The sequence below is a fragment of the Opisthocomus hoazin genome, chromosome 3 (genome assembly GCF_030867145.1).
Source record: "Opisthocomus hoazin isolate bOpiHoa1 chromosome 3, bOpiHoa1.hap1, whole genome shotgun sequence".
Lineage (NCBI taxonomy): Eukaryota > Metazoa > Chordata > Aves > Opisthocomiformes > Opisthocomidae > Opisthocomus > Opisthocomus hoazin.
This window is the reverse complement of record NC_134416.1, coordinates 40,183,457-40,204,218: the sequence shown is the minus strand read 5'-3', so window position 1 is coordinate 40,204,218 and position 20,762 is coordinate 40,183,457. Positions and strand designations below refer to the sequence as shown.

The window sequence follows — 20,762 nt, the reverse complement described above, 5'->3', positions numbered from 1 at the left end:
TTTATAGGAAATAAGTGACATTTCAGAAAATAACTTTGTTATCCATGCCTTATACAAAGAATTTGACAAAAATCAAACAAATTGAAAAAAAGATGTGTTTGGATTGTTTTAAACCTTAAATGTTAATTGTGTATGGAGTCTTTAATGTTAGTAAGATATATATGTATGCGTTTAATGACAAGTGGAATGATTTTTGTCTCTTTTCTGTGTATTTCTCTAAGTGGAGCATTAATGTACTGCTTTAACTTGTTCCCCACTTTAGAAGAGGGGACTTGTTTTGGGACACGGAGCATATGTATTATTTAACTATAATCAATAGTTATGTTCATCTAGAAAGCTCAGCAAACTTTCTAACTTGTGTTGGAATAAATGAAGCAAAATTGTTGTTTTTCTTTCACAGGGTGCGAGAGTACAAAACACAGCCAAGAATTTAGGAGTGAGGGATCGAACGCCACAGTCTGTCCCAAGGTAACTGATTGTTTGTGTCCTAGACCATGATTTTGTCTAGTTTGTGCCAGATTCTGCCCTAGCTGCTCAAAAGCTAACAGTAAACATTGACTGTATTGTGCACTAACTGGTAAGATTTGTGTTTTAATGTACGTAAAATCAATTACATTTTTAGCCATACAGTTTTACTTAAAGTAATTGGTTGCAGAAGTTCAGGCTATGTAGCGATTCAAAACATGTCCATTTTTGAAAAATGAAACCTAGTTCATATTAATTATGAAAACATTGGAGTAAGTCCTTCATCACTTGTGATGTTTAGTGGTTTTGAGGAAATATTCATAACTAAATCCATAACCCCATTTTAATGAAATACTGTACTGCAGTATCTCAGCAAAATCATGTTCTAGTTGCTTTTAGAGATGATGTAGTCTTTCTTTGTCTCTTTCTGAAACATCCATTAGAATGAGAAATGCGACTGTTCTATATTTATCCAGCTTTTTAATGCTGTGATGGATTGCAGGTTCCTGAAATGTTTCTTAACAAGCGCAATACCTGTAAATGAAAATAACCAAATATCAATGTTCTTAATTTTATCTTAAAGTGGTTTTATTAATCCAGCTCTAACTTAACCCTTTTTTTTACCGATTTAAAACATAATGTTTGTTTGTTGACTAACAGTAACACACTGAATGAGCTAAACAGATATGTGGAATACCTAACAGACCCACTGTAGTGTTTAAATTTCAGTAAGGAAACAGTGAGTTAGTAATACCTGATAGAGCTACCTGTGTGAATGAACACATCTGCTATCCATAGCCTCACAGAAAGACTGTCTTCTGGGTTCTGACCACTAATACTCAGGAACTTTTTCTTATGCAATTTGCTCCCCTGTTCTCAGGTGTCACAGTTTTTCCCCACAGGGAATCAGGCTACTGCTCATAATTTGTTCGTAACAAATCACTGCACATTGTTCCATGCCTGTGCTTGATCCGATTCTAGAAGAGTGTATCTTAAGTGTATAAGCTGTGAATGAATCTGAGTAGCAGCTGCTGTTCAGTTGCTGAGTAGCAGCATTTGTCAGCATTTGTCGGAGCATATATGCATCTTGCATACCCCATAAAGGAGATTAAATAAGATCCAACAAAACTACTGATTCTAGAGTAAACCCATCAGCAATAAAGTCATTGCCCTTACCAGCAGATCAGGGCATCCCTTCTCACAGTAATGCCTAGCTTAGAGGGAATCCAGGACCAAAACTGCCTGACCAACTGTCTTGCATTGTGGAAACCTAAGGCAGTAAAGTAACATTTTAGTACAGTAAAAACTGTGAGAAGCCTTCTCATATTTTGAAATGGTATGGATTTAGCCTTAAATGGACTCCTTCATGACATAATTCTGAAGACAGCCAAAGAATCATTGCAAACCAAACTTTCCCGATCTCTGAATGACAGAGCACGTATCTAGATTCAGAGCGTTTGTGATTGATAAAGGAAAAATCTAAGTTCTTAAAAAGAAAAACCCATTAAACTTTTTTTGGCTTTGCATCAGTTGAGAAAAGATAGCCTCATTCCAGTTGACACTCCCACAACATAGCAATGAAAAGCTGAAGGAAAATCATGAGATAGCTCCTAGAACATAGAATAGCCTGATGCATCCAGCACCCTTGCCAGTCAGCAGCAACAGCAATGTCACAGGACTATCTCGTTGACCTCAGTGTTCAGGGCATTTGGTGAACCATTAGAGACGTTAAGTCACATAAGTCAGAATAGTCTTCAGCAAGAGTGATACTTTCGATGTATAGATAAACAATACTTTGGGCCCACTGTAGGAGAAGATCAGGTTCGAGACAAGTGCACATGCATGAGTCCATGGACCTGATGAGTTGCATCCGTGGGTCCTGAGGGAACTGGCAGATGAAATTGCGAAGCCACTATCCACCATATTTGAAAAGTTGTGGCAGTCCGGTGAAGTTCCCACTAATTGGAAAAAGGGAAACATAACCCCCATTTTTAAAAAGGATAAAAAGGAAGACCCGGGGAACTATAGGCCTGTCAGTCTCACCTCTGTGCCTGGCAAAACCATGGAGCAGATCCTCCTGGAAACTATGCTAAGGCACGTGGAAGATAAGGAGGTGATTGGTGACATGGCTTCACTAAGGGCAAATCTTGCCTGACAAATTTGGTGGCCATCTATGATGGGGTTACTGTGTTTGTGGATAAGGGAAGAGCAACTGATGTCATCTACCTGGACCTGAGCAAAGCATTTGACACTGTCCCACACGACATCCTTGTCTCTAAATTGGAGAGACGTGGATTTGATGGATGGACTGCACAGTGGATGAGGAGTTGGATGGATGGTTGCACTCATAGAGTTGTGGTCAAGGGCTTGATGTCGAAGTGGAGACCAGTGACGAGTGGCATTCTTCAGGGCTCGGTACTGGGACGAGCACTGTTCAACATCTTTGTCCGCAACATGGACAGTGGGATTGAGTGGACCCTCAGCAAGTTTGCCGATGATACCAAGCTGTGTGGTGTGGTTAACACACTGGAGGGAAGGGATGCCATCCAGAGGGACCTTGACAGGCTTGAGAGGTGGGCCTGTGTGACCCTTATGAAGTTCAACAAGGCCAAATGCAAGATCCTTTACATGGATCAGGGGAATCTCAAGCACAAAGACAGGCTGGGAAGAGAATGGATTGAAAGCAGCCCTGAGGAGAAGGACTTGGGGTGCTGGTTGACGAGAAGCTCAACATGACCTGGCAGTGTGTGCTTGCAGAAGGCCAACCGTATCCTGGGCTGCATCAAGAGCAGCATGGCCAGCAGGTCGAGGGAGTTGATTCTGCCGATCTACTCTGGTCTGGTGAGACCCCACCTGGAGTCCTGCTTCCATCTCTGGGGTCCGCAGTACAATAAAGACATGGACCTGTTGGAGTGGGTCCAGAGGAAGCCATAAAATTGATCAGAGGGCTGGAACACCTCTCCTATGAGGACAGACTGAGAGAGTTGGGGTTGCTCAGCCTGGAGAAGAGAAGGCACTGGGGAGACCTTAGAGCAGACTTTCAGTACCTGAATGGGGGCTACAGGAAAGCTGGAGAACGACTTTTTACAAGGGCATGTAGTGACAGGACAAGGGGTAATGGCTTTAAACTAAAAGAGGGCAGATTTAGATTAGCTATAAGGAAGAAATTCTTTACTATGAGGGTGGTGAGGCCCTGGAACAAGTTGCCCAGAGAAGTTGTGGCTGCCCCCTCCCTGGCAGTGTTCAAGGCCAGGTTGGATGGGGCTTTGAGCAACCTGATGTAGTGGAAGGTGTCCCTGCCCATGGCAGGGGTGTTGTAACTAGATGATCTCTAAGGTCCCTTCCAACCCAAAGCATTCCGTCATGCTCAATTCTTTGCCTTGAAAACAATTTTACCATTACATTTGGCTCCATTTAACGTCACTTGACAGTGTTCTCAGTTCCCTGCAGCTGCCACTGTCTTTTCTCAGCTGATCTGTTTGTACCATCTCAAATAGTTGTTCCATATTTATTGACACAGAACAGGCTGTTTCTGCTGTATACTGTCTTCAGCAACTGTAGCTCCTTAGGGATTTGTGCAGCCTGTGTTAGTTTGCTTCAGCATTCCCCTACATCAAGACTACATTAAGTAGTCTTAATGTTTACCATTGTAACTTGAAGAATACAGACATTGGTATTTGGGGCTGAGCTTTTCTGCACATTGTTCCATAGGAATTAGATTTTGCTAATACGTCATCAAGAACTAACCCCACTGCAATTACTTAGATGAGATTCTGACAGTAATTTTGTCTGTCTTTTGCCAGCTTTGAGTATTACTGCTTTATTATACCAGCAGAATCAAGTAACTCAAATAACCCCAGTTTATTTTTCTCTGCATACTTGACTGTATAAAGATCAGGCCGTCTTATTCTCTCACAGGTATACAAATGTGAGATATATGTGTATTGGCTTATACATGGCTCTTAACAAATACATTGGTGTCTGCACAATGTGACCTTAAATGATCACATTTCTGAATCTGCCAGATGAAAACGTGGAAGAGCTCAGTGATCTTCAGAACACGTTATGTTGGAGGTTTGAAAGCAGGTTTGTAATTACTGTTTGGCCGACAGAACTGATGGCTCCCCGTTCTTACCATCCAGACACAATACTGCTTGATTATCACTTCCAGTGACATTCAGAGAGAAGTTACTTGGCCCACGGCCATTGTGTGTTGTCAGTGTCCCATGGGTTTTAACTCCTACGGGAACTGAAATCAGAGAACAGTAGATACCCTGCCCTGCTCTTGCATAGCCGCAGGATGCTTTTTCCGACAGGGTGTGCCTAGGTGTTGAAGAGGTTTTCAATACTCACGGATGCAGCCATGCATACTGTGCCTCACATAATTTCAGTAGCAGAGTATCATGCCAAGAAGGCACCAGCCCATTGATATTTAATTGTTTGTGGAGCCCAGCCACGTGTACAGATTTTTGTTTTCTGTGTTGATTTGTAGCATGATTTTGACATTTATGATTAGTTAAAATGGAGTCATATAAATTACTGTGATGCCTAGCAGGCAAATTTGCAAAATACATTTGAAAAACTCAGATACCTGAGTATCTTAAATATCCCTAGCCCCCAAGCCACTGGACAATTCACCACCTGCCTGTAGGCAGACCTACCAGACCTGCCATTTCCATTGCTTTGGTATTTCAATACCTGGATGAAGAGTTAGAATGTACCCTCAGCAAGTTTGCTGACGACACCAAACTGGGAGGTGTGGTAGATACACCAGAAGGCTGTGCTGCCATTCAGCGTGACCTGGATAGGCTGGAGAGCTGGGCAGAGAGGAACCTGATGAGGTTCAATAAGGGCAAGTGCAGGGTCCTGCACCTGGGGAGGAACAACCTCATGCACCAGTACAGGCTTGGGGTGGACCTGCTGGAGAGCAGCTCTGCGGAGAGGGACCTGGGTGTCCTGGTGGACGACAGGTTAACTATGAGCCAGCAGTGTGCCCTGGCTGCCAAGAAGGCCAATGGGATCCTGGGGTGCATCAAGAAGAGTGTGGCCAGCAGGACAAGGGAGGTTATCCTTCCCCTCTACACTGCCCTGGTGAGGCCTCATCTGGAGTACTGTGTCCAGTTCTGGGCTCCCCAGTTCAAGAAGGATGAAGAGCTACTGGAGAGAGTCCAGTGGAGGGCTACAAGGATGGTGAGGGGACTGGAGCATCTCCACTACGAGGAGAGGTTGAGGGAACTGGGCTTGTTCAGCCTGAAGAAGAGAAGGCTGCGAGGGGACCTTATAAATGCCTACAAATATCTGAAGGGTGGGTGTCAGGAGGATGGGGCCAAGCTCTTTTCAGTGGTGCCCAGTGACAGGACAAGGGGTAATGGGCACAAACTGAGGCACAGGAAGTTCCGTCTGAACATGAGGAGGAACTTCTTCTCTCTGAGGGTGATGGAGCACTGGAACAGGCTGCCCAGGGAGGTTGTGGAGTCTCCTTCTCTGGAGATATTCAAGACCCGCCTGGACAAGATCCTGTGCAGCCTGCTGTAGGTGACCCTGCTTCGGCGGGGGGGTTGGACTAGATGACCCACAGAGGTCCCTTCCAACCCCTACTATTCTGTGATTCTGTGATTCTGTGATTCAATATCAGAGATTCTTCATGTTCAGTACTAATGCACGTGCTGTGTCATTATCTCTTTGTTTTTGGCTTCTGCTGCTTTTTCTTGTTCCTGTGCTATATGTGGTCTCTTCTCTTTGCTATTCCTTCAGTGACACACTTTCCCTGAGCAAAATATGTAATCTCCAAATGAGATCATGTCTATTGCTGTTTCTAATTGCCGTGGTTGCAGGGAGATACTGTATACTGGACACAGAGAGAACAGAGAGCCCGAGGACAGAAAGATTGCCCTTTATTTTCAGTATTCCTAACAGTAGGGTAAAGTTTCAAACACTTGCTAATAACTGAGTCCATGCAAAAGTGTTTTGGTTTCGGCTGCCGCCGGCAACAAAAGTGCCACGCGGCCGCCCCTCCCCCCGCTGGCGTGCGGAGGAGAATGGAAAGAAAGAGGCAGAAACCGGTGGGTCGGGATAAGGGCAGTTTAACAGAACAGCAAACAGAGGGAAACAGGAACAACAACGATACAAATAAGGAGAAAACACAACAACGAACCATACGACCCAGACAGCCGCTCTCCCGAACAGCACTGGCGCCGCGCCCCTCCCAAGCCGCGAGTGAGTTCCCGCCGTGCCGCCCCCCCCCCTCCCCGGAACCCAGCGTGATGACACATGGTATGGAATACCGGGCTCTGTTTGGCCAGGTGGGGTCAGCCCCCACCCCCCGGCTGTGCCGCTTCCTGGAGTCCGGTGAAAATTAACCCTGTTCTGGCCAAACCCAGGACAAAAAGGTTTTAACAGAAGTTTAAAAGCCTTTCTAAATGAAGGAGTGGCTATTTCAGTCTGTATGAGGTAGTCATTTGAACCAAATCTTACCAATCTTAACTTCATACATGGAGAAACGGGGGAGAGAGAGTTTAAAATTTTCATGTTGGCATGTCACGTGTCTGACACCTGTCTTGGATTCTTCAAACAGCATCAGTTTTATAGGGAACTGTGTTAAGAGTGAGGTGTGACTGTGTCAAAACAAAAGAAAAATGGAGGCAATTGCATTCACGAAGCAGCTTTTGTAATTTAGAAATTCAGAGCAACAACTGGTAATTGGATTAGTGGAGACTCGGCTTTCTCCAGAATGGGGTCTTCAGTGCGGAGATATGAAAACTTGACTAAACTGGAATGTCTTTATATGATCGCTTATAGATGTGTGTTTTAATTATACCACTTTCAATGTAAATATTCGTGCTCATGGATAAGATTTTACTGGTTTTATATCAGTGTTATTAAACTGAATTCAGTACTTCTTGTTTTGCAGTGCAGGAAGACTTAGATTTAGTTTTGTGTTCCTTAAATTTACCCATTTTAATAATGACCAAGCTCTCAGAATAACAATTGCTTTGTTTTTTGTCATTGTCAGATTGTACAAGCTATGCCAGCCACCACCAGCTGTTGGAGAAGAATGAGGAGAACTGCTTCAGAAAATAATCCAGTAATGGCCTTTAGGATACTGGGACTATATGACAAAAATCTGGCTGCACTATGGCAATGTGTACCTGGGGCTTTGATAAATAAAGAAACCGTTTACTCAGGATAAAGAAAGAAATACACCAAGTATTCTCTATTGGCATTGAAAAATGACTTCCAAAAAGCATTTCTGGAATCTGTGCACTCTGGCCTTACCCTAGCCGAACAGGAATCTTCCTTGGGACTTTTACACTGGAATTGGATTCATTTGATGTGTCTTGTTCAGCCACACAATAGGTATAGCTAGCAGCTTGAAAACAAATGTCTTGTTCAGAGAGAATGGCTTGGAGTTGGTCTCTTCTCCCAGGTAACTAGTGATAGGATGAGAGGAAATGGCCTCACGTTGCATCAGGGGAGATTTAGATTGGATATTAAGAAAAATTTCTTTACTGAAAGAGTGATCAGATATTGGAATAGGCTTCTCAGGGAAGTGGTGGAGTTGCCATCCCTGGAGGTGTTCAAAAAATGTGTAGATGTGGCACTTTGGGATATGGTTTGGCAGGCATGGTGGTGTTGGGTTGATGATTGGACTTGATGATCTTAGAGGTCTTTTCCAACCTCAATGATTTTGTGATTCTGTGACTTCACTTGTACACTGTACAGAATGCGTTCTTCTGGAAGGAATAAAAGCCTAGAGAAACTAGGCTTGATAACGAGCATGCACTTCACAGGGGGCCTGTTGCACTGATAATTTTTTCCCTTTTCCTCTGTTGCCATCATAATTTGTTAGGATGATGACATTACTGTTTCAATGATATAATGTAAGTGAGTTTTAAAGGTGGAAAACTCATCTCAGAATTGTGTTTAATGGCTGCGGGCAGACTGCTGCTACAGATGCGTGCTTGTAATTCGTAAACTCAGCTATGCCTTAAAGCAGTCCATTGTCCTGCTCCTTTCGAAGGAGTACCTACACGGCATACGAGGTGAAGTTTTGCCCTTTTTCAGTTGCCATTCTAATGAAGGAGAAGGGCAAGTCTGATCTTCATCCATAGTCAGACTGAATTTCAGACTCTGTCTGATGAATGTTTTACATTCTTGCGCCTCTGCAGTTCAGAGTTTTCCAGAGCTGTATAGTACTATGCTAGCAAATCCACAGAAGGTGAGGATGAGGCAGTATTGTTGTGTTTAACTGGAAATGCCTGTGGCTTAAGTTGAAGCATAGTTTGGGGGTTCGATGTTTTATGCTACCATTTCCCATATTTTGCCAGAATGATTTTATAGAGCATTTCTGTTCTTTGGAGTGTTAATTGTACTAGATTTATTTTGAAATTGTACCAAGTATTTAGAGGGCCCAGGGAAAATGTATCTGTGTTTGGCTGTTCTTTTGGCCAAAGAATTTTCAGAGAAAATGGCCCCAGATGAGGTTTCATATGTGAACACATTAAAACAGAAACTATATTCTGAAATAGTTCTACTTGTAGCAGTAGCTACCCTTTCTATTAGAGCAGGACATATACTGTCTGAATAAAATTTATTTTTTGTACAACACCGGCCTATAGTTATGCTGTAGCAATCAAACCTCACAACATAATTGTTGCATATTATGTAATTATTTATGAAATTTTCAATAATTATATTAATCCACAATGAAATAAGTGAGAATTCAAAATGAGCTGTACTCTTGCAGAGAGTGTTTTTTATATAGGATATCTAGGGGACTTGTTACTTTTCTCCAAAGGAGGAATTAGAGCTCCTACCCTTTTCAGTATTCTTAATGTTTTTACACAGACTTTAACTTTGCTAAGAAAATAAATATTTTTATATACCCACAGATATATATGTCTGCACATATACGTGACTTTCAGTATGTATATATTTATGTAATCGTATCAATTACTGGTCCAACCTTAAATATAGAATGTTTGCCTTAAACTGTGACAAAGACATGCAATAACGATCAATTCCGTAACAATTTCACCTTTGTGCTTTGAAGTTTACACTCTTGCATAGTGACTGGAAGCTGTGGGACAATAATCTTTTTGATTAAAACCAAAAAAATAAAACCAGAAAACAAAGTTTCATTCTTTAGAAACTTACTCTTTTTTGTCTAGGAAGACCTAACGCTTGTACATAAGAAGGAGTCATGATTTCTGTAGTTGCTGCTCTGGTCAGGATCTTATACTTGTGGGTGTGTTTTATTCGGAGAGGCAGTGTTGGCTAGGGTAATTCCCGCCCCAGGCAGAAGTGCCAAAAATGTTTCGGTTTCTGCTTGTTCAGACATCAAGGGCACAGAGGAGCCAAAACCACCACCTGCTGAGGATGGTGCTGGCGTCAGCCCTGGCTGCGAGCTCGCATCTTCCTCTGGGATTTGCCCACAGGCGTTTTGGGATTTTTCCTACGAGGCAAGTCAGCTGTCAGCTGCATGGAGCTGCTAGTCCTGTATAACATAAAATAACCTAAGGGATGAAATCTGTTGCATGCACATGCATTATTGTAACTAGTCATCGTGCTTTTTTATTGCATTGAAAGTGCTAGGAGTGCAAATATGCCAAAAGAGTCTCCCTGTATAATATGGTGGTTGTCAATTTGTTTTGTTGTTGAAAGCGTGGGGTAACAGACATTTGTAAACACCGAGGGACAAACAGTTACGTGCCAGTCCCTGGACCAGATTCTTTAGCTATTGTTTCATGAGTGTGCATCAGAAATCTTGACCTCTAGTTTTTGTATCTAACTTCTGGTTCTTTATTCTTTTTTTCCCTGTCCAGAGGCAGTTTTCAAAAACCTATTTCACTCCTATGAGCTTCATTGGTGACCCATGCTGCAAAACAAAGCCTCTATTTAGCCTGGTAGCAAAGGGGCTGAGAAATTGAAGCCCTGGTTTTCTGGGATTACAGGTAGCATGTAAAGATAGGATTTCCAGAGGAGATTAAGCATACATGTCCCACTGACCATCTGTGGCAAGTGGGTGCCCAATTTCTCAACCTTCAAAAGCCAGTGTTCGCTTGAAACATTGTGCAGCTTTTCAAACTGCTTTTCTTGTCCCTCTGTTTTCAGAGCACACTGCACGTTCTAACACATCTGGCTTCTAATAACAGTAGATGGACCTTCAAGAAGCCCATTCTTAAATTATAAATTCACATATGTTTGTTATCAAAGCTATTTATCTTGTTTGGTGTATGTAGAGGATGTATTTGTTCCTTATGCCAAGTTTGCAGAGTTAAAAAAATCCATTCTCATCACAGTACGTTTATCCTCTCGTAAATTTTTAGACTGAGATGACAAGAAGAGATGACCAAGCATGATGACTTACAAGAACTATAACCCCCATAGCTTGTTAAATCTTTGCTTCTATGCAGCCTATTTTTATGACAATGTGTTGTACTGGTTTAGGGAATGCATTCTGTATGTAATTTTTACTTTTTCATCCAAGACAAGTGTAATTCTTCTGGGAATAAATTCAAGGATCTAGAGACATACAATACCAGTTACTGACTGCCATGACTCAGTGGTAGTCTGTGGGGGATACAGAGGAGATTTAATGGCTGGGAAGGGAGGGTTAAGGGCTGAGGAACAGCTAAATTGCCATAGGGTTCATGCTTGGAGAAAAGTTAGATTTCGATTTTAAGGTAGAGCTGATGATGTTTGGCCTATCTTTGTAAACATTTTCTATGAATAATAGGATGCTAAACAGTCTTTAATCTATGAAATGAGCATTGATTCAGGGTAGTTCCCCAAACTAAATATTCCACGACACCTGTTTTCCTTGTAGATTGTAAATGTAAATGAATACAAAAATGTATATGTTCCAGTTTCTCAATATGTCAAACATTTTAGTGTATAGGGATCCATTTTAAAGTAAATATTCCTGCTGTCAGCTGAACCAACCAAGCGATTTTATGTCTATTTAGAGAGTTGCAATCTTTAGTGGCTTTTTTGATAATCTTCACTGGGTTTTAGCAAATGCATCAGAATTTGAGATTGGTTTTTATTTGTTTGGTTTAATGCAGTCAATAGTGGTCAGAACTGCTCTTCTACTGTTTTAGAACCAAAACAATTAAACTTAAGTCGATGAGGACTTACCATACTTCATTTCAGTTGTTAGAATTGCCTAATGGAAAAAAATGAACCAGTTTTATTGATCTGGTCTTACCCAGAGAAATTCGCAAGCAAACAACAGTGATTTTTTGTTTTACTAATTCATTGTCAGATGTAGTATATGTATAAATATTTAAGACAATTGCCTGAATGTGAGTATACACATCATGGTTAAGCATGATGCTCAAAAAAGGAAAGTATCTTTCATTTATTTCTTTCATTTATTTTCATTTAAATTGTGAAATCAGTAACTGTGGTATATATACATATTGTTCCATACTCTTTACAGCTACTTCATGGATATGTCTGCGAGCATTTTATGCATATTTTGCACCATTTTTGTTAACATTATGAAAAGAGGAGAGTTCCTCAAGCTAATGCATTGCCTTATGTATTTTATCTCTGTAGTTGTTGATAAATGCAGGTAGTGCTTTTCTAATTGTACTCCAGCAGTACACTGGCATTGGTAACTTAGATGCAGAGTACATACCTGTCTCAGGATACCTGGATTTTTCATCGTTCGGTTTTGACGTATAAAAACATACTGAACTCATATTTTTGTATGCTGACAGTTGCATAGGGTTTTTTTTTATATACTGTATATATCAATCAATGTTTTCCTAAAGAAAATGTATTACTAGGAATGTTTCCCTTTTCCTGCTAGAAGACATGGGTTTATGTTTTCTTGTTATGTGTGTATAAATGAATATACAGCATGCACAGTCATGCAGATATCAACACCAGCGAGCGATTTCAGGTTGTCCAGAGGCAAATCAAGTAGTCATTTCTTATGTTCTTCTTCAGAAATAACATCTCATGCTAGAAAGCCTATATGGCTAGAGTGGAATGACTTTAGAAATAAATTTTGCTTCAGTTTGAAAGTCCAATAGTGTTCAGAGTAGCTGGGACATTTCTGCAAGTACTTAGATTTGGACTTTCATGGGAATAGCCATATCATCTTGTGTGTGTGTCTGTGCGTGTCCTATCTGTACCACGCACCAGACATAAAAGACTAAGCAGCCTTATTAACTTTTTAACACCCTGTATATAGTGTATGTATTTGGTTATACTTGCGTTACACTTTAAAAATGAACTTAACTTCTGCATTGAGTATTGCACACGTTTTTCACATGAAGAATATATTGTCTGTAACGTCTCATTAAGCACAAGAGAGCATTACTGCTTTGAAATATTATGTATAAGTACAGCCATACACAGAATCTCTCGGTGAGCTTTTGTTTGAAAACAAACTAGCAGCTCGGTGGGTAGTTGAGTTTGTTAGAAGTAACCGTTGGAGTTTAATGTCAAATATCCTTGAAACATGGATTTAAATTACTTTTTCCTTTTCTGTAAAATGCCTGTGTAGCGTACTCCGAATCAGTTGCTGTATTGATTATGGGTTAAACTAATACTGTGTACTTTTAGATCTATGGTTTATTTTTTTAGTCTACGTATTAAAGACTGGAAGGGTAACAATGTATTACAAAATGTCAGACAGCAATAAAACCATTCATACTATGGCCACTGCAAATCTCTTTATTTGTAAGCAAGAAAGAAGTTGGGGAGGATGGAGTTGGGAGTCTTTAACCCTTTCAGTATGGCCGCCCTAGGAGTTCTGCAGGAGAACAGAAATTAAACTTCTAGAAACCAACGTTTATAATAAGAATCTCTTCTGAGAAAGCAGGCTCAATCTAGGTACACTGGTGACAAAGTGGGAGGTGGGAGACTTGACGCCTGCATGAGCAGTAGTCCCTGACTTTGGGCAACTGTATTTTGTGAAGGCTGGAAGAAACACAGGTGTGAAAATCCCTTGCTGGCCACTTGGTTTCATTACTGCCCCATGAAGATCCAAAACATCCACCGCTTCTGGCATTCCCTTGTCTGGAGACTGAGGAGTGAAGCACTCATCATGTATTTACCGCTGTGCACAAGGATAATCGACAAACATAATGTGGAGTGTTGCACTCCCTGTGCTAAAAAAAACACCTGTAAATGCCTGGTCCTTTAGAGGGATTGGGCACCAGCTCCCGGCTGCTTTTGGGATGCTGAGGGGTTGAGGAGTTGCACGGAATGTTTCTTGCACAGGACTGAAAGCTAATGAAATATTAGACCTCACTGAGCAGTTGTCTCTTTATGAAGGAAGTTCTGATTTCTACGTGGTTGCTGTGGTCAAGATCAAGAGGAACAGTGGAGGCAGGACCAAAAGCAGCTACAACGGTGTTGTAAAATCCCCTATGTTTTCCATCATCTGCTAGCAGGGAGGAGGGTGAGGATGAAAGTATTTCTGGATAACTAGACTTCAAAAGATAGATTACTTCAGTTTTTTCTTCTGTCCTAAGTATTCCTCTTTCCATGATTTTGTGAAGGGAGGCAGTATGGAAATTTGGAGAAGTATTGAGAAGCAGCAGTGACCAGATTATTTCAAATATGGCCTGCTTTTCTACCATCATAAGTGAGGCTGCTTTTTTCAGTGCTTCTCATTCCTGTGGTCTTGACTTGCCACCATGAATACATCAGAAATAAAGTCCAAAGAATTATATTCTTGATCAGTGAACACAATGGGAATAAACAGTGCTTTGAAACGACTTCTGAGTAAGATCTCAGTTACACCATGGTAGCACTTGGGTGTCCAGTAATTCCCCATCTTTCATGAGGAAGTATTGCTATCATCCTGATTTGAAAGTCAAAATGCTCGCTGCACTTTTACATCAGAGGTCGTATGAGGCACAGTGTGAGGCCACGAGTCAACAAGATAGTGTATCTTTGCTTCACATCAAAGTATGTGTCAGCTAATCTTTGGAAGTTAAGACACTTCCTTTTAAATGTTACTTGTAAACTTAACTTTTACTATGTATTTGATTGCTTTTTTTTTCGCTCATGGCTCATTATGTCATGCCGAGACAGGATAGATGATGCCAATACTTTGCTCGTACTAATGAAGTGGAATTGTGAACAATTACTTCACTCTTGCTTGTAGAAATCTTAATTCTCTGAAACTGCTTTCCCAGATAGTACTTGATTTCCCTCCCCCCCCACCTCGTTCATTGCTGTATCCATTTCCCTCTGTGGAGCTGCCAGGGTCCGGCAGGCACTAGAAGGTCCCAGCTGGCCTCGCCTGGGCAGCTCCTGTCTCCAGCCTCGTCTCCCGCGTGGGCCTTGAAACCCGAGCGATGGGTAGCTTTGTCTCCAGCCCCATCTCCTGCTGTTTCCAACTGGACTTTCTGGATGGGCCCTGCACCTGGTTCAGTATTTCGCCATTATCTGATTGTCCCTCAGCAGTCAGCAGAGCCTGTCATGGGCCTGGGCCTGCCCGGGGGGTGGCCGCTGGGCCATGTTCACCCACCGGTCCCGGCTTGCCCTCCTTCAGTGAGGGGACCTGGCCTGGCCGCTCCCCGAGGGGAACGTCCAGCACCGGTACAGGTCTAACGCGCTGCTGGCTGGGGCTACGTTAAAGCAGATGAATGGATTAGCATGCTGCTGGGGGGACAATGCCCGTTTCCAGTCACAAAATGGATGTGAGGCCTCTTCCATTGATTTTAATCTTAAAACTAAGGGTAGTATCCAAAAATGCTCTATAGCCCTAAATTGACAAACAGATCGGAAAATGCTTCTGCAGAACATCACAGGACAGGGGGAGAAAAAAGAAGATACTGGTTACTGAGAAGGAGTGTAAGGTAAGACAAGTGCTGAGCAGTGTCAACCCAGCAGTGGAATGTCCTGAAGGTTAGACTGCAGTGTTCCTAAGCATTCAGCACAGCTGATATGTTTTTAAATAACTGCATCCTTTAGAGAAGACTCAATGTAAATTCCTACTATTTTGACTTCCATCCAGAACTTTTTTTAAAGCTCTAGGTTTTAGCTAGTCATGTTTTGTTCTTATTATTTAGAGTTCTTTATCAGGGCAGGAGGGATTTTAACATCTGGGATAAATAATTGGTGTCTTTCCTTGTGAAGTGTAACAGCCTCTAAAAATAGGAGGAAATTATACTGGATATATTCTGGGAGCATTATCAAATAAAAGGAACACCAATAGGTTTTGATTCTGCTTTCATTTAAATGAATAACCAAATTTTCATCGACTACAGAGAATTAATCCCTAATACTGGGACTATTATGCCAGGACTGGACTAGCTTGAATACTTGTCAACGTGTTTAGTTCACCTAATTAATGAAACTATTCATGTCTCAAGACAGAAAGCTTGACTGGAAATGAGAAGCAGATGGACCACATGTAATCAATGGGGTTTTGTCATCAACCAGCCATACAGTAGGTCTAATCAAACCAATACAGGGCATGATTGCAAGCAAATGAACGTCGGTACTGCATGAACTCAAGTCAATGCCTCATCGCAAAAGTTAATAAAGTATCACCCAGATTAAGAGAGAAATAATGTCTGATTCTGGTCAGTGCTACTTGCTCATATTGTAACACATTTTCAAATGCATTGAGTGACAGATGAATTCAAATTCAAGACAAAGTGAAGCTTGACTGAATGATTAGCAATATATTAGATGCTGTTCTGAAATAGGAAAATTCATAAAGCTTTTACATATTAAGAAGAAGTTGGGTAGGTGTTTGGAATTTTGACAGCACACCCTGGAAAATGGGTAGCTTGGGAAACATAGGGAAATAATTATAATTATGTGCCAATTTTAAAGGACATTTGTGGCCTGATACAGACAGAACAGACAGTAGGCTTTCATTTCTGGACTAGTTCCCACGAGTTTGAGAGAAAGCATTAATATTTGAAACAGTAGTGTGGGACTAAACTACATTATCTGGATACTCATCACACAACAGTCATGAGGAGAAAGAGAATTTCTTTTAGTCTTCATCCTTCTCTTGAAAGAAACATAAATTCCCTACCTAATCATAGGTCCTATTTTTATTTCTAATGTGAGAAATAATCAGTGTCTCCCTACTGTCCTCAGTAACAAAATAGTATGTTAAATAGTATTTTAAGACTTTTTCCTCTTTTTATTTCTCTTTCATTTAATAAACTCATTTATTCATGCCAGGTGAGATGCCTTTCAGAGGAACAGTAGAAGTTAAGATTCCAGTCCCACTGATGTTTATGGGCCTGTTGTGCCTTCAACACCTCTCTTGAAGGCCATGGTCTGTTTGGAGCTGCCTGCAGGAGCACTTGTCCCGGTAGTGAGCAGTCAGGCAAAGAGAGGACTCTGAAGATGGAGGAGTGACCGGTGTGATTTCTGTTGAGATTGTGGTAAAAATGCACCCCATCTCCACTGGAGCTTAGCTACGATATAAATGAGCTTATAACAAAAAATACAGATCAGTATAGTGAAAGTAGAATATGAGCCTTACGGATGGTCTTTCGTATATCTGATATAAATAAATATTCTGTACTAGTTAGAATAAAAGTGGGATAACTGCTTATATCATGTTTTAGAAAGATAATAAAGTTTGAATGAAAAGGGCAGAAAAACCAGTGGAAATCCCTACTTTGTCCCTAGGTATCCTTAATATTTAAATTTGCTTTAGGCAACATTAGATCAAAAGAATGAGAATGTATCCCTCATTATAATCAGGATTTCAGTAAAATTCAAAGCAGTTCAAAATCTTCTCCGAAGAAGTAGAAAATTTGATATAAACTGAGGAACTCATTCTACTGTTCTTCCACTCCCCAAGTCCAATTTCCCTGCTTCCAAACACTAATAATCCCTGTGAACCTTCCTTAGAGCAGACTCAGTGGGGAGGCCAAGGAATAAACCAGCAGGATAAACAGACTCTGCTCATGTTCAAAGGAAAGAAAATCACAGGTGCTGAAGGCTTTTCAAATGTGCTAAAAGACTCTAAGAAGGTTTTTATATCCTTTCAGCACGTGGTCCAGTCTTGTGTGTGTTAGATGTTACAAACGTATGTTTGGAGGCCTTAGAGCAGACTTCCTGTACCTGAAGGGCGCCAGCCAGAAAGCTGGAGAGGGACATATACTGATAGGACAACGGGTAATGGCTTTAAACTGAAAGAGGGTAGATTTAGATTAGCTATAAGGCAGAAGTTCTTTACTATGAGGGTGGTGAGGCCCTGGAACAAGTTGCCCAGAGAAGCTGTGGCTGCCCCCCCTCCTGGAAGTGTTTATGGCCAGGCTGGATGGGTCTCTGAGCAACCCGGTCTAGTGGAAGGTGTGGCAGGGGGGGTTGGAACTAGATGATTTTTAAGATCCCTTTCAACCCAAACCGTTCTATGATTCTATAATGTGATTCTATGTGCTTTGGATCAGGTCTGCTTTGTTTCTACATCTTGGAGGCACTTTAGATGAGAGTTAGGCTCCAACCTATTTGCCTGTCAGCCCTAGGCACGACCAGAGCAGAGCTACAGCTGCTCAAGGGATTTTTCAGGCAGAAGGGAGGGGTCTGGAGAGTTTAGGCGGACTCTGAAGCCATTTTGAGTAACACCTTTGGACTTGATGACTGACATCCTGGTATAGGTGTAAAGTTGTAGTTATCTAAAAGTAAAATCAGAAATTATGTCATTTTTCAAGAGTGACTCAGGGCTGGATTATCAGAATATGTATATGTATATATTCAACTGGTGTTAAGATATGGATCAAAGGAATTAATCCATCTTTGGACTTGGATTCTGACATGCAACCTGGCTTCTATTCGTTCAGTCACTGGTGTCAACAAATGCTGTGTCCAGGTATATCAGTCACTTCTGAAAACAGAACTACTGCTCCTGTTCCATTAGCCAGCTCTGATAATTTACAATGAACACCTAAGTTCTTCTCACTTATGACAACAAAAGGCTTAAATCCCTTTTATGAAACATTTGTATTTGGATACCTAATCATGAAGACAACCACTTGTTAAGATTTCTAAAGCCTAGTCCAAATTATTTCCATGGCAGTTAGGCGTCAAAACACTTTTGAAAATCCCACCAGGCTATCTGTGCCATTTGTAAAGAGGTAGCTTTAATAGTGTCATCTGGGTACATATAAAGTGTAAGACGAAGAAGGTAATATTCATGGTGCCGTAAGCATCCTTCAGAACAGAAGCGAAATACCAATTCTTACAAACAAAGTCGATCTTTCATTTATGATTTTCCAGTCATAAGAGCACTGCACATTTTTTCATACTCACATGAAGTTCCAGTATTTAATATTGTCAAAGCAACAGCCTTTCACTTGTAGTTCAAGTCACTGTGTACTTGTCGAATTTGGCTTGAGTCATTGCTGTAGAGACCTTTCCCCGTAACTGCCAGTCCTAGTGTATGGCAAGTTATATTTAAATTCTTACTGGCAAAATGATCAGTTATTCAGAGATTCTGGCTTATATTCAGAGCTTCCTCTTCCCTAACCTCCTTTCCAAATGTCCTTGAATATATAAATGTCTCGGCTAACCACTTAACGACAGGCTCTCTGGCTGGCTCCCATCCACTGCGAACCTCATCACTCCTGTTGTATTTGTACCACCACAGCTTCCCAGATATCTCAACTGTCCAAAGATTTTTAAAAATTGTGCATAATCTGGAAGATCAGACCTCGAGTAAGTCAGTGTTTCTGTTGAAACAGCAGGGAGAGAACTAGTCCCCAACAAGTGCTCCCTGAGGATAACAAAAGGCACCATAATAATCAAAGGATTGTTATGCAGTCATAACATTCATGCTGTTGTTCAGTCCTCTAGATACCACATCGTTCTTAGGTCCATGTGGAAATGTTACATATAGTCTCCCTGTCTTATTGCAGGATTGTAACTGAATTAGGAAAGGAGGACAGTTCATGACCATGACAAGGAATTAAGAAGTCTCAGATCAGTTTCCAATCACTAACAGGCACTTAAGGTAAATAATGCATGGAATCTATTCTGCTTCAACATCTGTAAAACGTGAATAATACTATTCCTTCAACCTTTAAGGTCTTTCTGTTTCTGTTCTCTCTTTATATAAAAGCATGCAAATGCTGCTTACAACCATCTGTATCCAAGTTTTTGATGCTCTTATTGCCAAACAACCTTTAAAGTCATGATATTTGCACCAGTAAAATTCCATAGTCAACCGCCTGCCTGCTTTGGGGCATCCCCCAAACCACACCAAGTCTCTATCTAGTAAATGATTTAACCTCTTTGGAAACACAAAGTATATATTCTCCTGCAAATTTCACTAGCAGGAGTTTTCTTAGCACAGAAATGTCAGATCAGAGCTCCCACACAACCCTGAGAGGGAGGTGGTACAGCCAGGTCATCCTCCAGCAGAAAGGGAGTCCAGCCCACCTGTGTTTATTGATTTTCCTAGCAGTGAAGCACAGTTACATGAAAGAGGGAGAGGAAGATCATGTCTTCTGGACTTACTGGAGAACTGATAACTTTTCAGAGGCACCAGCTGACAGAGGGAGTGCACTGCTGAATCGTTCAGTTCTTCTGGCAGAGGCTTCCAGGAACAGCTGAACCCTAAATATTTCACCACGTAACTATAGATCATTCCTGTAATAAGGGCCTACACGGGCCAGACATGCCAAGTCAGGCCCTTGTCAATACCCTTCAGGCTACCTATTAGGATGGTATTTATTCTGAAGCTATCAAAAGAGAAGCTATGCATTTGCTGAGTCTATAATTCTGCTGGTGATAATTAGCTCTGCTTTGCCCTGAATGTTCTGACAAATGGGTCGTTTGCAACAAAATATGTTCAGCAATGTTTCTCTATTCTGTCTACATAGTGAGCAAGACAAGTAAAGTTTTACATCAGTGTAGTAATTGTTTAGCATACAGAATCTTTTTTTCTCAAGTGCCTCCAAATTACCTAACTCAGTGAGGAAGAAGAGCAGCTGAGGAGGAGGGAGCAATAAGTAAGCTGATAAGATGAGTAACATCTTTAGATAGAGGCCGTGCTTAAAACCCAGTCACATTAACGGCAAAACCTCTTTTGGCCTCAGGTGGCTTTGAAGAAGCCTTCATTTGAATGAAAATATGAGAGAAAGCTCTCTCACTCCTGCAGATGAAACTAAAAGAATGATCAGAATGGCAGTATAAAGCATTTCAAAGTTGAGTTCTCACATTATGTGGGGGGTTGGAAGCTGGGCAAGTAGACAGAGCACTGTATATTCAGGAAAAATACCGGCTCTAATCCATGATGTGCATTGCTGGTATATGGAGGAGCAAAACTATGGAAGAATTAGAGCAACAAATTC

The 20,762-nt window shown here is 41.3% G+C and overlaps 1 protein-coding gene across 2 annotated transcripts in view; it reads left to right on the top strand.

Moving 5' to 3' along the window:
- The window catches only part of PREX2 (phosphatidylinositol-3,4,5-trisphosphate dependent Rac exchange factor 2), a 192,078-nt gene extending 178,945 nt beyond the window's left edge, over positions 1-13,133 (top strand). For both annotated transcript variants that reach the window (XM_075416030.1, XM_075416031.1), the window contains 2 exons: positions 401-468; positions 7,478-13,133. In XM_075416030.1, the coding sequence (XP_075272145.1) occupies positions 401-468; positions 7,478-7,523 (114 nt within the window). In that variant the 3' untranslated portion in view covers positions 7,524-13,133. The remainder of the gene's footprint in view (positions 1-400; positions 469-7,477) is intronic.
- The last annotated feature ends 7,629 nt before the right edge of the window (positions 13,134-20,762 follow it).